A 17,605-nucleotide genomic window follows, 5' to 3' on the forward strand; every position below is an offset into this window, starting at 1 on the left:
GATTTGTGATACTTATTGGGCTTGGTCACATTACCAGGTCAGGGTGCCTGCTGCTTCAGTGATCCCCAACATTAAATCATGCCCCACAGTTCTGTTTGACTCTCTAGCATTGTCACTAGTATTGTGTCTTGCTTTGTCCTTCCCTGGTGTGGCTTAGACCCTTGTCCAGAGGACCTGAGGATTCCCACCAAGCCAAGAACTAGCTTATACCATGCCAATGTACATTCCTGAGCACCTGAGCCAGGAAGGAGCCCATCCATCTTGGCCCCTGAATCTTTGGGCTGGCTGATTGTCTGGCCCATGTTCCATCCCAGGTTCTTCTACCACAGGAAAATGGGCCCTTGGTTCTTACTACCACATGTAGAGTTTGACCATGAGGCTTTATAAATCTATCATCTAGAGGGATAAAGTGGGCTCTGCCATCACCAAAACATCCCTTAATATAGCCTACAGCCATTATGCCTAGCCTGGGGTCTATACCTTCTGGTTTCTATACACGAGGCCCCAGAAGCTGATTGTAAGAAAGATGAGAGACAGACAGGAACAAGTAAGAGAATACCCTGTGGGTTGCTCTGTACCAGTATGGCCACCCACCTGAGATAGGGATGAACAAAGATGGCTTCCCGATGGACTGATCCAGCCTGGAGAGAAAAAGAGGAACACAAGCTCACACAATGCTCATAGCACCACAGAGACAGGCCATTATGTCCAGGAGGACAGCATGACACCCATTCCAGTGGTATCTGTTACCTCTACTCCAAGACCCACCAAGAGGCACTCAAGACCCTATGGGCTCATGCTCCTAAGAGGGCCAGGCAGGAAGTTTAAAAATGAGGAGCAGAATCTGGGCTACTTAGGCTTTCTCTCTGGATGAGGTAGGTAGAGTTAAATCAGGGAGGTCTTGAACCTTTGACCTTGTCTATAGAAGGGACAGTCACACTCTCCCATCTATACTCCATGATATACAAAGCTAGCGTTGCAGGCTAGCCCATAAAGCTAGCCTCCTAGATCCAAACCTGTGCTGGACCCCAGGGACTTTGATGGAAATAGAATTCAAGACCATGTTGACTCTGAATGGTCAGTATTCTTAGCTCCACCCCAGTAGCAGGAAGATCCATAGATAAGATCCATAGATGGAGGGGTAACCTGGAGGTGGGTGTCACTAAAAACTCTTTCTTTCTCTGTGAAGCTGGGGCAGGGTTTCCTGGGATCATTCTCCAAACCAGTTTCTGTGCCCACCTTCTCTGTAGTTCTTTAATGCGCACCATAAGGTTGAGGTGGCCCTGGGAGTACTGCTCGATGACATCTCGTACATCGTAGGGCTTCCGTGCTTGCTGCAGGGCAGAAAGACACGTATCACTTTCTCTTGAATGCTATATGCTCAATTCTAAATGCAGACAGTGATGGGCTGGGGCATGGTGACAGGGAGAAATGGCTCAGAACATACATAGTAGCAGGCTTGACCCCCAAAGGCCTATCTAAGACTTTCTTTCCCTTCTGTCAGTTCACTGGTAGGACTAGACAGTTCCTACTGGCCATCCCGGTTCCAAACCTCCTCAGGAAGAGTTGCCCCAGTGGGATAGAGACATGGTGCTGCATATCCACAGTTCATCTGGGCCCTAGACTGACTGTTGACATACCTGCTGCTTTTCTGGGAGAGGAGGTTGAACAACGTGTATTCTAGATATCTCGCAATGCCATACAGACTTTCCATAAGAGAGCCCATGAAGGAAGGACCCCTGCCATGCTCAGGGCCACTCTAAGCACCAGGGTCACCACATCTTCTGTGGCCTACACACCCAGAGACTATTGAGTCCAAGCTTGGGATAACACTTAGGCAGAACCTTGGTCCTGTACATACGTTGCTATGAAATTCTACTAAGAACTACACTTGATAATGTCTCCCGTCTTACTATCTTCTGTAGGATGGAGATATAAGCCCTGAACCTCCCTTCTCCAAGATGAGTTTCTGAGCCTTGTTTTTGTCCTCTGTAAAACAGGACACCAAAGCTTGTTCCTCTTTCCTGGAAAATGGGTTGCTGAAATCTATGCTGCTACTTCTAAGAAGGACCAAGGATAAAGTAAGATCGAAGATGAGAAATGTCAAGGAATCCTGATGTAGTACCTTGCCAGTTAGAGGTGGACATGACTTGAGTTCAGGGCCTGAGTCCCTCCTTACTGCACACTGAAAGTGACCCTAAGTAATAGGGAAGAGACTTGTGCGAGAAAATGTTTTATAAGGTATGTGGCACCTCTAGGTATGACTGGTGACATATGAAATAAATGAACAAGGGAGGTAGAAACTATAGTTTGAGTCAGTGCAGGCCTGGATTAGAAGCAGGGCAGATCCTTATGTTGGTCTGTGGATGGCCAGAGAGTCTGAGAGCCACTGTGCCCAAGTGAACATGGGTACCTCTGCCAGCCTCTGCAAACATATGTGTGATTGAATGTGTTGTGGGGAGATGTGAGTATGCCAGCCCGAAGGAAGGCAGGGGGCTGTAAGCAGGGAATAGTCAAAAAGGATCAGAGAGATGGCCAGTGGTTGTGCAGGCTTTTAATCTCCACACTCTGAAGGCAGAGGCAAGTGGATCTCTGAATTCAAGGCCAGCATGGTCGGCAGAGTAAGTTCCAGGACAGCCAAGGCTACACAGAGAAACCTGGTCTCAAAAATCTAAGAACACAAAACAAAACAAACAAACCCAGAAGGGTCAGAGATACCCTATCAACTAACCACCCATGGGCAGTAGCACTTCAGGCCTGCTGAGACTTGTCTTGGAGCCACTAAGCTCCCCTACAGGATCTGGTTGGGGATTGAGGATCCTCTGTCAAATATTTGCCTAGGAGTAGTGTTTAAGAGACCATCTTAGCATTTTCCCTGGGCCAATGTCCCCTGGTGGCAGCAGGAGCCAGAGATAAGCCAGATAATGCTGCCTGACTGGAATGATTGGCTGTGGATATGGGTACTCAAGACAAACTTTCAGGGCTAAGAGGCTCTGACTCTTTAGGCCAGACACAAGGGCAACTGGCCAAGCAAGGACTTTATCGGCCAGCGAGGTAGGCAGGCATGCCTATAGTTAGGACAGTAGGGTGGGTGGAGAGAAGGCAAGAAAGCTGGGTCACCAGGGTGGCCTGGAAGCCCACAGGGGCTCCCTCTTCAACTACCTCACTCTTTCCTGGAGGCCTGCCACTACCTGTCCATGTGTCCCCAGTAATAAAGACGGCTCATTGTAGGGCCCTTACTTTTCTCTACTTAGAAGCCTCTGTACCCCACAAGGCCTCTGTCACCTGGGCTAAGTGTATAGGTGAGAAACAGAGAGCTGGAAGATAGGAGCTGTTTGGCCTGTTCTGGCAGTTTCCTGAGTCACTCTTGGGACATTGGCTAATGTCCTGAGGCCTGAAAGAAAGTACAGGGCTCTGGGTCTCTTCTTCCTCTGCCTCCAACCATGTCAAAAGGCAGGTCCTTTGTTTGTGACATAGAAACTGGGTCTGCACAGTCCACTAAAATGACCTGACTTAAAGGGACCATAAGGGTAACCCCTGGGCACCCAGAGTCTAGAAGTGAACCCCAGGAAGCTATGAGCCTACACACCATAAATCCATTCAACTTAGCACTTCCTATATTGTTCCACATGGGACCTCCTCCATCACCTACAGACCCTACTTCTCAGCCTGGGGACTGCCATCAGCTAGCGATTCCTCATGACCCTTTAAACACTAACAACTTAAGCCATGCCTCTTCCTAGTAAGAGTGTCACACCCTAGCCCTACTTCTCCCTGAGAGATTGTCTTGTCAAGATGTGACTCCCCATGGGGTTCCTGTGGCTCCTTGCCAAGCTGGGAAGAGCTGGTTCTACAGGAACTCATCTCTCTATCCCTCTTGGTGTCTCAGCAGTGAGACTGTAGGTCACATGGCTTCCAGGTAGAGGGAGAAACAGATTTAAGTGCTGTCTCTGTGGGGCCTTTGGACCCTTCTAATCTATTTCCAGGTACTTCCTGGCTCTGGCTCCTGCTGAGTGTGATCTTTACTCCTTTTGACAACATGAAGTCCCTAGGTTTGTGGGAGCTTGGGAGTAACTTGGTCTACTTGTGTTGTGACAGCACCAGGGATGCAGGCCAACAAGTATACAGCAGAATGCCACCATAGTACTGCTGGATGGGCATAGGGTCCCTCCAGGGTGGCAGTGAGTAGCTAGGGTGAGGAGCCACATGCTGTTCTCATTAGTATCAGGAGCTTAGCAGGAGGGCCTGTGGCCATTCTTAGGTTTAGAACAATTGAGGAGTTGAGGACTTCAGTGAGCAAGACTCGTGTTACCCAAGGCTCCTCTCAGTACAATGGTGACAACTTGGGATAGGAACCATGCCTTAGCCCCTACCTCTTGCCGAGTCTAGAAGTTTGGGCTGCTCCAGGGCTGAGGTGGGGGTTGTGCTGAGGAAACAGTGGGAACCTGTGTAAATCTCATGGCCTGGTGTGGTAGGTGTACTCTATAACAGGGCACAGGGCCACCACTATGAATGTCCTTGGGCAGGATATACTAAGGTGGGTTGCCCCAACCTTCTCTGCCCAGTGACAAGGGCTTTCCAGTAAGAGAATGCCCTCCAACACGGGCTGCTTCTACTGACATGTTCTCAAAGTGAGGAATAAGGATTTGTCCTCCCCATGACTTCTGCTCACAACTGTCCCAGAGTAGAGAAGAAGCATAACCTGCTATCTTTGGGGACTCAGGAAAATACCTACAAAAGGGACCCCAGAGTCCCAGTTCTGCCAGCTCAGGAGCTTCTGTTCACTAAGCAGGCCAAAGAAAGCTCCATGCTAGCTGAAGACAGATGTCACTTCCTGTCCAGGTGATATTGCCAGGGTGTCACTGTCACAGCCTTGTGATAACATCTAACAATGTAGAGCCATAAAGGGTCCTTGGGCCAGGGCTGAGTACAGTGTTCTTGGAGGAGCCTGTTGTCTTGGAGAGTAGTGATGGTCTAAGGGGTACAGTCACAGCATGTTGGCATCTAACGATGAAGACATACTATTAATTTAGTCTTTTGGGGGTCAATGGCACTGGGCTTGGCCTCACCTGGAATTTCTTCTTGGCTACAAAGTACTGCATGCGCCTGATGACCTTGATGGTGGCCCGATGGTGATCCCGCAGCCTGTGAAGGAGGGGGCAGAGTGTGAGCAGCTTTCATGTCGGTAACCCCGCAATTCATGTTAAAGGTACCCCTGCCAAACATGGATGGCCTCTCCAGAAACAAGAACATTTTATCCAGCACTTGTCTCTAGAGAAGCCAGAAACAAGGAGTTTCTACAGGGGAAGGGGGTGCCTGCCACCTCCTTTCCTGCTTTTATCTCAGAAGTGGGGTGGCTGTCTGTACCCTAATTTTGCAAGGGTTGCAACTCTATCAACAGAGTCTGGGAATGTGCTTGAAGGAAGGAGCACCACAGCCATGTTAATGAGTATCCTGTTTCCTGAGACGGCTGGGATTCTTCGTTGGTTTGCCTCTAAATCTCCTTCTAGAAATAAGGTTTTATTTTTCATTTTTATTTTTTAGAAACATCACTGAAGAAAGCAGGTCTGCAATCAGACATCTGTGTGCACAGAAACAGACTGGAAGGCATCAGGGCAATGGAGAGACTGGGGGAATCTCCTGTCTGTGAAGCTCAAATTTGACCAGCCAGACTAAACCGCACTGGCAACAGAGTACTGCTGTGAGCCTTTGGGAAAGCTAGGCTGGAAGGGGCCCCCGAGCCTACCCTCCAGGCCGTGCTTCCTTCTCAGAGAAGTGTGGGAAATGTCTACACCAGATGGATGGTGGGGCTTCCTGGCCTGTGAAGAAAACAGTTGAGCCTAGGCTCCAGAGCCACCAGGAGACAAGTGACAAGATTCCGGAGAACAAAGGCTATCAGGGTATCTTTTCTCACACAAGTCCCCCTTGGAAATAGCTGTGGTTCTCACAGAGCAATAGTGGCTGCTTGGGGCCCGGGGGCTGGGGGAGGGAGTAAAAATAAAACAGAAGCCAGCAGGCTCTTGCCACGGAGGACAGGAGGCTTAGGATTCAGACCCTTCCTAGGATGGGGCCCCAGGAAATAGCCAGAGGTTGACAGAGGCTGGGAAACCTCACATTGTCTCAAGGGTAAACTAGCCCAGATTTCTTTTTCATATTAGAGGAAAATCTGTAGAAAGATATTTTGGAATTTCTGGGTTTTTTTTTTTTTTTTTTTTTTTTTTTTTTTTTTTTTTGTTTTTGTTTTTGTCCATACATAAAAGTTGAAAAATAAGGGAAAAAATAGATCCTAGATAGAGATCTGCAGGTGTGGTGCATTTTGCAATCTTAACTGCTAGAGGCCCTCCCCTAAGGAGACAGTTGTTTTCCTGTTGCTTGAATTTGAGCTGACCTTGTGACCTAATGTGGCTATAGAGCTCTGGGGAGCTCTCCATGGGTGGAACCCACAGGTGTTGTGAGTGTAGCTGGAGTGGTTGAAGGGGGACAGTGGAGGTGCCCAGCCTTCAGTCAGCACTGATTGTAGGAATGTGACTGAGCCATCTTGGACCACTGGGCCCTAAGCAAGTTACTGATGACTGCATCTGTCTGAGTCAGCCCAAGCACAACCACAGAACCACCTTCCAGCAGAGCTGAGTCCAAGCTCCTGACCCATGGAGTTGTTAGCAAGACAAATAACTATTAAACCACAACATTTGGTTATGGTTTGCTGTTCAGTAATAGGTAGCTGATAAAGAAATTAGAAGTTGGACTTAGACTCCCGGATATTTAGAGGGCTGAGGCAGGAGAATTGCAAATTCAGGCCTTGCCTGGGGAACAGAGTGATTTCAATGCCAGCCTGAACAAGTTAATGGCATTATACCTGAAGAGACAGTTCGGCAGTTAAGAGAACTTGCTGCTTGTACTCTCAAAGGTACTGGGTTCAGTCCCCGGCACCCACATGGCACCTTATAACCTTGAATTCCAGTTTCAGGAGATCCAACACCCTTTTCTGAACTCCAAGGACATTAGACACACACATGCTACACACATATACTTGTAAGCAAAACACCCATATACATACAATAGAATAAATAAAACAATAAAATAATTTTTATAATAAATAAAATAAATAATAATATAAAATAAATAAAAAAACTTTAAAAAGTTTTTTAAAAAAGGCAGGGAGCTGGATGTGTTGGTATGTACCTTTAAACCCAGGAATCAGAGGCAAGCTCACTCTGAGTTGGAGGCCTGTCTGGACTATAAGAGTGAGTTGCAGGCCACAGAATGAGACCCTGTTTCAAAAATTGGAATTGTGCTGGGAACATAGATCAGTGGTAGAAATCTTGCTTAGCATGAACTAGGCCCTGGCTCTAATCCCTAGCACTGAGGAAAAGAGAGAAAGGAAGGAGGGAAGAAGAAAGAAAAGAAAAGAAAGAAAGAAAGTTATTAATTAGAAATCAGAGGTGGGACATTGTAACATCAACCTTGTAGAACATTTGACACTGATTTTAGGACTGGAGGGGGCCAGATGACAGGAGATTGGGATATGTGGTGGTGTTTGTAGTTGTGAGACCTCAGAATGTGTTTGGAGGGTGAAAGGCTTTTGCTTTAGGGAGGAGTATGAAGCAGAGGCTTTTAAGGATCTCTGAACATCCCTCCTTGTTCCTGCCTCGTTCCATCATGGTGGAAGCCGAGATACTGTGTTCTGGGCTCTGGCCTCAAGAGACTTGCAGACTTCACTTTCCTCTCAGACAAGCCCGAGCTAGCCTGCTAGAAAAGCTGAGTGAAGGAAGAGAGGTGAAGGGTTCGGATGACAGCTGACAGCTTCAGGCATGTGAGGCTGACACTGCTCAGCCACCAAGTGAGTGCTCTGCCCCCAGCAGTGCACCCAGCAGAGCAGCCTGAGTCTGACCTATAGAGTCATTGGTAGATGGCTGTGGTTTGCATCAGACTTTCTAGATGAGAATGTTCAGATAACTGTGATGAATAGAGTCGAGAAAATAGATGAAAAGATGAGGATTTCACCAGACGAGAAAAGTTATCTCCAAATACTGAAAACAAAATTCTATAAAAGTCAGGCATGGTGGCACATGCCTAGAAATCCACCATTTGGGAGGTGGAGTCAGGAGGATCAGGAGGTTCCAGGTCACCCTTGGCCAGCCTGGGTTACTAGAGATGCTGTTTCAGCCTTATTCAAAGTCTTCCTCTCAAAAATAGAGATGACAATAAATAAATAAACAAACATACAAATAAATAAATGAAGAAGAAGAAGGAGAGAGAGAGAGAGAGAGAGAGAGAGAGAGAGAGAGAGAGAGAGAGAGAGAGAGAAAGGGCAACACAGTAGTGGAAATTAAGAATGCAATAGGTGGTTTGATAAAAGAGGCCATGTAGTAAGACAAGATAAAAGAAAAATAGTAAAAAAAAAAACAAAAAAAAAAAAAAAACAAAATAAATAAACAAGAAGAATAAGATACCAGAGAATGTGAGTTTAAGTGAATTGATATTCTATTAAATAGATTATGATTGTCAGTCAGGATTAGAAATAACGATATGGATTCACTAAAAGCATAAACAAAGAAAAAAGGAAAGGGCAGAGAAAAAGGTAGCCTGGCCTAACTCTCTAAACTAGCTGCAAACTAGCACCAGGCACAGTAGACTAGATATATCAGGGTTACAGAGTATCAGCTCTGGGCTAGCTGTTAAAGTGCCTGTCTTACAAGCAGCAGGACCTGAGTTCCTGTTCCTACAACCCACATTAGAAAGAGATCCAGGCATAGTCGCATGTGTTTGTAATGCTCTGGGTAGAAGAGTGAAGACAAAAGGCCTCCTGGGGCAGGCCAGTGAGATACCCTGTTACAAAAAGGAAAAAAAAAAAGTGGTCTGAACCTAAAGAAGGGCACTCAAGGTTGTCCAGGGCTCCACCCACACCTATATGAAAAAAATGTCAATTCAGCAGGAAGAGGTCAATTCCAAATCCAAATGTACCTACAAATATAACCTTAAAATTATAAAGCACACTGGGAAAACAAAGTGGTAAAAGCAAGTCCACCACCATGATAAGAGAGTGAGATTTGAACACACCTCCTTGGCAATGAATACCAAAGCATCGGCAGAGCCCAATATGAACAATCTGTGTGTCAATCTACCCTGATAGGAACAAAAACCATACTACTGTAGGCCAGCACATACAAGTATCTACAAAGATTCCAAGTGCTAGGTTTTAAAAGCAAGTTTTAACAAATTTTAAATAAATTAAATGATGTTTAGCATAGTCCTTGACCACAATAAAATTAAACTACAAATCAAAAATATTACTAAGAAATCCCAAACTGTTTTGAAAATTAAATGATTTAAGTAACTTAAGGTCAAAGAGAAAAAAATGTTACATAAATTAGAAAATAGTTTTAACTGAATAATAAAAACTGTAACAAACATTATAGCTAAATTTAATGTGGAGTGTATACCTATAATCTCAGCAACACAGGAGGCCAAGTCTTAAAGATCACAAGTTTAAGGCCAACCCATGCTATTTAGCAAAATGGTTATTTTAAAAATGGCGAGATTGCTCAGTGGGTAAGGGCGCTTGTGTTCTAGCCTGAAGATGGGCTTTGATCCCCAGGACTCCCTGGTAGAAGGAGAAAACCAACTCTCAAAAGTTGTTCCCTGACTTCCACACATGGGTCATGGCAATGCACCCCCACATACACATAAAAATAAACATAATATAAATTTAAAAATTGTATCTTCAAAATTATAGTTTAGTAAATGTTGGAGGTATATTAAAATATGGACATTGAGGGGAAGATAATGCACGGTATAAACTGTGATAGAGGAGAGGCCGAGAGTTAGCTCAAGATAAACACACATACACTTACACACTCACACACACACACACACACACACACATACACACACTCTCTCTCTTTCACACACACACATACTCACACAGTCTCTCTCTCTCATACACATGCTCTCTCTGTCTCTCTCTCTCACACACACACACACATATACACACACATTCAATACACATATACTCACACGCACATACACATTCACACACATACACACTCACACATACACACTCACATATACACACACATACACACACTCACACACACATTTTCTCTCTCACACACACATACACACACACTCACACATACACACACAACTTAGACCCAAAGTAAGTAAAAGGAAAGATATAACAAAGATAAGGGTGTAAGTTGGTGAAATAAAAAAATGAATGTTTCATTAAAGAAAATCAACAAAGTTCACATTTGGCTTTCCAAAGAGACTAATAAAACTGATAAAATTTTAGCTAGATAGATGGGACACGGTGAGGGGAATTACAAATCACCAATGTTGGGGGTTTAAAAAAAAAAAAACACCACCACTGTGGAGTTAGAGACATTAAAAAAATATCTATTCAGAGAGTAATGTGAACAAAATACAGACACTGGAGATAAAATAGATGAACTCATCCAAACATGTTTTAAGAAAAGAAGAAATAAATACAAACTGCCCAATGTTAATGGAATTAAACTTGGAATTTTAACGATCTTTCTACAGAGAAGTTGGTCTAGATGACTTCACCAGTGGGTTCTGCCCAACATGTAAGGAAGAAGCTCCCAGCTATATACAAAGCTTTTTACAGGGCTTTTCTGAGGTGGTCTGGCCTTGATGCTCAAATCTGACAAGTATATTCCTGAAAGAAAACTCAAGGACAATGTCTGTCCTGGATGTGGACATAGCCTCTAAAATCCAGCAGCAAGTAAGATCCAGGGCTCATGTCACGATGCAGGATCAGCATAGCTTAATCCAGTTATGCAAGGCTGGCTTAACATTTGAAAATCAATCAACAGACCTCACCACATCAACAGAAGAAGGAAAAACATATAATCAACTCAAAAGATGCAGAAAAGCACTTGATAAAGTTCAAGGCCCTAGTCCTAATTAAAAACATAACTCCTAGCAAAGTAGGAAACACAATTTTAAAAAGGGACAAAAAAAAAAATGAAAATTGAAACAAACAACAAATCCTAAACACTGAGCACACACCACGTCATGGAGGTACTGCTTTGTTCCTGAGATGGTGTGTCCCACATTTTCTAATGAGTCTGTAAAGTCCCAGCCTGTGCATTAAGATGAGAAAATGAGAGAGAGACGGGAGGGGGGAGGATTGGGCTCGCAAAAGGGCTCAATGGCTAAAAAGGCTTGCCTCTAAGCCTGGTGACCTGAGTTCAATCCCCAGAATCCATATGTTGGAAGAAGAAACTGACTCCTACAGCTTGTCTTCTGACCTCCTCATTTATGTTGTGGCAGGTACCTCCTACCCCTGCCGCCCACAAATATAATGTTATCAAAAGTTAAAATAAAGCACTTGGGAGGTAAAGCAGGTAGATCACTGTGAGTTCAAGTCCAACCTGCACTATATAGTGAGTTCAAGGACAGCCAGAGCTACATAGAGAAACCCTATCTGAAAACAAAACAAAACAAAAATAACAAAACTAAACAACAAAACTCTACCAAACAAACAAACAAAAAAGAATTAAGAAATTAATTTAGAAGAACCCTGACCTTGCTGGGCATAGACATGGTAGTTTATGTATGTGATCCCAGAAATCTGGAGGCCAAGACATGAGGATTGGAAGAGGGGCGAGTCTGGTTTCACTAAAGGTTGAAAGCTAATAAGCTGTTATCTTTCAATCTGCTAGCAAAAAGTAATTAGACCACAAAATAAAGACACTAACTGTAACGGTGCCAAAGCTAACAGAAGTATCTACATTGTTTACAGGTGAGACTTCTAGGCAGACAAGCACTAAACCCTGAGAAGCCGATGCTGACTTGAATTTATGGAGGCTGTAACACATTCTTCTTATCTGTGGGGCTGGGCTGAGGGCTTCTTGATAAGAGGCGCTGGCTTGCTCTTCCAGAGGATCCTGGTTTGATTCCATCCCCCAGCCTCTTCCTCCTCTCCCCCACCTGAGACAGGATTTCTCTGTGTAGCACTGGAACTTTCTCTGTAGACCAGGCTGGCCTGGAGCTTACAGGGATCCATCTACCTTCTGCCTTCTGAGTACCACCACTGCCTGGCCTGGGTTTGATTCTTAGCATCTACACAGAAGTTCACAATCATCTGTAAATCCAGTCCCAGGGGCTCTGAAGCCTTCCTCTGGTCTCAAGGGTACTGCATGTACAAAATGTACAGACATACATGCACACATACACTCATAAACATTAAAAATTTTAAAAAACCCTTGTGGTGGTTTGAATATTCTTGGGACAGGGAGTGGCATTATTAGTTGTTAGCTTGTTGGAATAGGTGTGCCACTGTGTGTATGGAGAGGGGGTGTTGAGACCTTCCTTCTAGATTCTTGGAAGTTAGTCCTCTCCTAGCTGTCTTAGGAACAAGATGTAGAACTCTTAGCTCTTCTAGTGTATAGTTACCCTGGTAAAAATGTCATAGGTCCCTCTTGGGAAGAACTGGAGAAAGGCTAACAACAAAACTTTTAGATGTCTTATCAAGGGAACTTGGTGTCCTTCCCCAGGAGGAACTTGACCACCCCTTTATTCAAGGGGTTCTGAGTCTGCAAACTGACTCAAGTCTGGAAATTGATTCACTGGCAGAGATTGACTTTTGCCACAATCCAATGTAGCCTCTCTCCCATTTGTTTGAGGTTTTTTTCTGTGCATATAGAGCAAACAGAAATGTAGTTGGCTTCCTATCTATTTCATGCCTGGAAACACCATGACTGATTAGCCAGTACCAAAGGTCCATACAAGTCATGCCATTATAAGATTCACATCTCCTGTGCTGGCCATTACAGGTTAGGTCATTATGAACCTTGTTTTGTCTACACTGTCCATTACAATAACTATGATCAACTTGTGTTTGGTAATTCGGTGCTGCCACCTGGCCCTTGCTACCACTGGGCCCAATTAAACCCATTGCATTTAATTCATCCAACTGAGCAGCAGATCTCCAACCCTAAGGTCTGGCACAAGGAAAAGGGAAAGAACAAAACTCTTCAAATGTGCTCTCACCAGTTTTCGTCTTACAGGATTTGTGAAGGGTGTGTCTTCTGGGCCTTCCCATCATGGAGGATTAGGTTTTACACAGTGTAGACACTCTAGCACTGCAATTTTCCTGAGCTTTAAAATCCCTTCATCAGCATTAAGCCAAGGGATATTAGGCATCTCCAACTCCTTTTCAGTAGGGCCATCTTTTGATAAATGTTTCAACCAACCATTCAAACAAACTTTTGACACATCCACAGCATAAAGAAAAATTTTGGTAAAACTTCAAGGTTGGCAGGGCAATGGAGTAGGGAAAGACCTTAGTTGTTATGAACACATAACATATGTGGCCACTGGCTTTATCACTGAAGCTGTTTCAACAGGGAACCAATGTTCTGGGTACATGTGCTTAGACACCATAAGAAGAGACAGACACTGTGATTCCTCCCTCACCCCAGCTGCAAAGCTAGCTTGTCAGGCCGTGAACAGGAAGCTAGAAGGCTGTGAAAGGCCACAGAGTGTCTGCACAGCCTTGGGCTAGGCAAAGGTTTCCTTATGGACTCCAGGGAACATGAGCCATCAGAGAAAAATTCCAGTAAAGCTGGATTGACAAACTAGAGGCTGCCTGAAACCCATCATTCCAGGCCTGGCCCGAGGAGATATGACTCTGGCCTCTTTCCACCCCCCATCTCCCCCCAGAGGCCTGAAAGTGGGTGAAATATGGGATTCCATAGGTATTTCACTGGGAAGGGTCCCCTCTCAACCGTAATTGTGGTCTTGAGAACCTCCAGTCTTGGGTGTAGTAACCACCAACCTGAATCCTTCATCCCTTGGTTTTTGTTTACACACACACACACACACACACACACACACACACACACACACACACACACAATCATGTATCTTTTAAGTTAGGTGATTCAGTTAAAAAAGAAGAGCTGGTCATGGTTGCACCCATCATCCTCACTCTGGAAGCTGGGGCAGAACTGCTGTGAGCCTGAGGCCAGAGAATGGGACACTGTCTCAAACAAACAAGTAGATAAACTTGAGCAAAGGTTACTAAGCCCTGTCTCGGTATCACTCCATTGCTGAGAGCCTCTTATGTGGCTGTCTGCAATTAACACAGTTACATGAGCTGCCATAAAGTTCTCCTTAGTGTGAACATCCATGTCCCCCCGACAAGGGTGTGGCTAGTGCTAGGCCTCAGGCCTATAGACAGTGTTGGGACACACACTCCATTTTCAGGGTCTGAGTATCAGAGTTTCCTATGGGTGCAAAGCCAGACAGGCCATTGCTCACCAGCCATGTGACTCCCCTAACTCAGAGATGATGTCACATTTTTAAAGTGATGGCCATACACTGACCAACCAAATGTGCTTCTGCTGTGGTGGAAGTAGGCTGGGGTTAGGGGAGGGAATCCTAAAATAAATTAACCCCTTATAACCACAGATCTATATATGAATTCTCAGAAATGAATATACAAATTCATAAAAGAACACAGATGTGTCATAGCAGCGTTATTCAGAGTAGATCTAAAAACCGTCAGCAGGCAGACAAAAACTCAAGCACCGTTTGTCCATGCAATTGTGTATCATTCAGTCACACAAACTAAGAGTGGTGACATTTTGACACATATCACAAAACAAATAAACCTACAAGGCATTGTGTTAGGTAAAAAGAAGTCAGCCACGATTGACCCCAGGCCAGAGAGTCCCAGTTCTGTGAAATGCTCAGAATAGCACATTGTGGACATTTGAGATTGGTGGTTCTTTAGGCAAGGAGGACACGGAGTGACTGCTGATGGGTGCAGGTGGCTTTTGAGGGTGATGAAACACGCTCTACGGTTAGCTAGTGGTGATGGCTACACAGAGTGTGACCATGCTGACGTGTGCGTTGAGGTGGGCATTGTAGCAGGAGTGGCTACACTGCAGATCTCTGCAGAGAGCTCAGCTGGAGAGATAGGGAGGCTCTGAAAGGTGGAAAGAACTCCCTTTTCAGGGTGTCCCAGTAATGCAGGAACTTCAGTGTGCCCTGAAGTTGTCTCAGTCCCTCCCTATGGGCACAGCAACCTATCCTCACCCCTTCTTCCCAATCCCCAGATTGTGGATCACAGGGGATGCTTCCAAGAGACAAAGCACAGCTTCTGTAATTTCCCCCACACTCCCACTGTAATCTTTACTGTAGCTCCCTGCTACACCCGGTGATACCCACATTCTCAGGGTAGCCCACAGTCCTTTATCAAAAAACCAAGAACTTTGACTCTTTTGTCAGGTCTAAGTGATGTCTCATCATGTAGAGTGTTCAATGGATGGTTCTTATGTCTTTGTCAAATTATTTCCGTATTAGCCATCCATGTGAGCCACCCGTTGCTAGGCCCCCGCCCAGGCCAGCCCTAGCAGACATTCTTGTTTGGCACTAACATTCTGCAGGGTCTCAGGGGCAGGTGGCTGCAATGCAAAGGTCACCCATTTCAACTGTCCCAGAGCTGAAAGAGGAGGGTGATTCTATTTCCCCAGAGTCACATCTCTTGGGTCTGAGTGTCTGCATACACTAAAAACCCTATCTCTTCAAGGAGACTGTGGTGGGGCCTTTGGGAGGACATTAGGTCACGAGAGGGGCACCCACATGAATAGGGTTAATGATCTTATACAAGAAGCCTGAGGGGGTTTAGTTATCTCTTTTTGCCCTTCTGCCATCTGCCACAGGACACACAGAAGACACTATCTATGAGGCAGACATAGTCCTCCCTCACTAGATACTAAATCTGTCAGAGTCTAGATTCTGGACTTCTCTGTCTTTAGAATTATGTACAGTAAATCTTCATTATTTGTAAATCACCTAGTCTAAGGCTTTTTTTTTTTTTTTTTTTTTTTTTTTTTGGTCACAATTAGAGCTAGTACCAAACTTGACTCCGAGAAAGGGGACTGATGAAAGATACTGTGTCAGTGTTGGAAGGAGGATCAGACAGGGGCCTGTGAAGCCCAGGAAGAGAGACTGAGGATGGTTCAGAAGACCGGAGCTTTAGAGACAGCCTCAGTCTTCTTAGGCATGGGCAAAGACCTGCAGTTAAGATGCTGGTGGGAACAGAGGCAGGAAAGATATGCTGGTGAGGGAATAATGAAATGTTCAAACAGAGTAGTGAAATAGCAAAGAGCCTGGTGGCATTGTGTCCCAGGACCCCAGTGCTCAGTACAGGATGGCACTTCTGAGAAGCAAACAAGGCAATTTTGCAGAGGCTATCCCTCAGGAAAGTATTGATGGTGCTACCTTCTCTTGATTGCTTCTAGTACAAGGTGAATCACAAGCCAGTGACTGTCACAAGGAGAGAAAACCGTACTCGTCTGGGTAATACTCAGCTACCAGGAGGTAGAAAAGAATGAAATGAGTCCAGGCATGGTGGCACACTACTCTAACCCTGGCACTCAGAAGGCCGGACAGGATGACTGCTTAGACAGAGTTCATTTCAGCCTGGGCTAGTGTCAGACCAGGCAGGGCCACACAGCAAGAAACTCAGTAAGACTCTCTTTTAAACCAACCAGGCAGATAGAAAACAATGAAAAGAGGCATGTTCATGAGAAAGCGGAAAGGTTGGAGGTCAGAACACAGTTGATGCTGGCCGTCAGGTGTCATAGAGACCAAGAGGCAATTCAGGGAGTGCAGGGTTACCTTATCATGTACATCTCAACCCTCTGCCTTCCAAGTTCTAGTGCAGTGGCTCTAAGATTCCCACTGGGGCTTCAGTGACCATCCCTCCTCACTGGAGGCAAGTGGCAAGTGAGTGGCAAGTCTTGGTGGCCTTCATGGGGCCATGTCTACCGGGTATAGGAGCTGAGGACAGATTTGTCTCCACTCAGATTTAGAACTAAGCAGAGACAAAGAACCCAAAGACCTTTTATACCCAAAGCACTACAGGGCTGAGGCAGAGCCTCAGAGAAATTCCTAGTCCAGCCATGGTGGGGAGGCTTGTCCCCAAAAGTCAGAATGGCAGATTCACAGGCATTAATCTCCAGCTTGGATGACATATGGGCTATATCCAGTCAAGCCATAGTGTCGCTGCTATGTGGAGTTTTTGGCTTAGTGGACTGAGAACACGGGACAAAGACCAATAATTCTCAGCCCTTACATATTAGTGCTATGTGTCCTGTTGGAATTTGAATGTCCTTGAGACCTCTTTCCTTCTTGTTCATTTCTTCCTTTGGAAGGGGATGTGTTCTTCAGGTTAGCCCTGCTACAGTAATTTGGACACCAAACTGCCACCGGATGAGTCTGATCCAAGGCTCACTCATTTTGGACACTCTAAACTCATGTATTAGTACTGGAATAAGATAAGATCTTGAGGGCTCTGGGGACTTAGTGACTGTGTGAGCATGTGAAAAGGACATGAACTTGAGGGAGCTAAGTCTGAATGCTCTGATCTGGGTGGTTATGCTGAAATCTGTCTGTAAGTCTCATGCATGGACGGTGCAATCCTGGTGTAGTGGCATTGAGAAGTGGAGTCTCTGGGAAGGGATTAGGTCCTGATGGCAGAGCTCTGATGAATGGGATTAGTATTCTTATAAAAGAAGTCCGAGCAGCCAGGGATGTGGCTCTGACAAGTTCTTGCTTAGCATGC

General features: G+C 45.2%; 1 protein-coding gene across 3 annotated transcripts in view; it reads right to left on the bottom strand.

The window, feature by feature from the left end:
• Positions 1-17,605, bottom strand: part of KCNQ1 (potassium voltage-gated channel subfamily Q member 1) — a gene marked incomplete at both ends in the record, with an annotated part of 303,863 nt that overhangs the window by 60,115 nt on the left and 226,143 nt on the right. For all 3 annotated transcript variants that reach the window (XM_080913601.1, XM_080913600.1, XM_080913599.1), the window contains 3 exons: positions 595-641; positions 1,240-1,334; positions 5,070-5,145. In XM_080913601.1, coding sequence (XP_080769727.1) covers positions 595-641; positions 1,240-1,334; positions 5,070-5,145 — 218 coding nt within the window. The remainder of the gene's footprint in view (positions 1-594; positions 642-1,239; positions 1,335-5,069; positions 5,146-17,605) is intronic.

Source organism: Micromys minutus (assembly GCF_963924665.1).
Source record: "Micromys minutus genome assembly, chromosome: 2".
Classification (NCBI taxonomy): domain Eukaryota; kingdom Metazoa; phylum Chordata; class Mammalia; order Rodentia; family Muridae; genus Micromys; species Micromys minutus.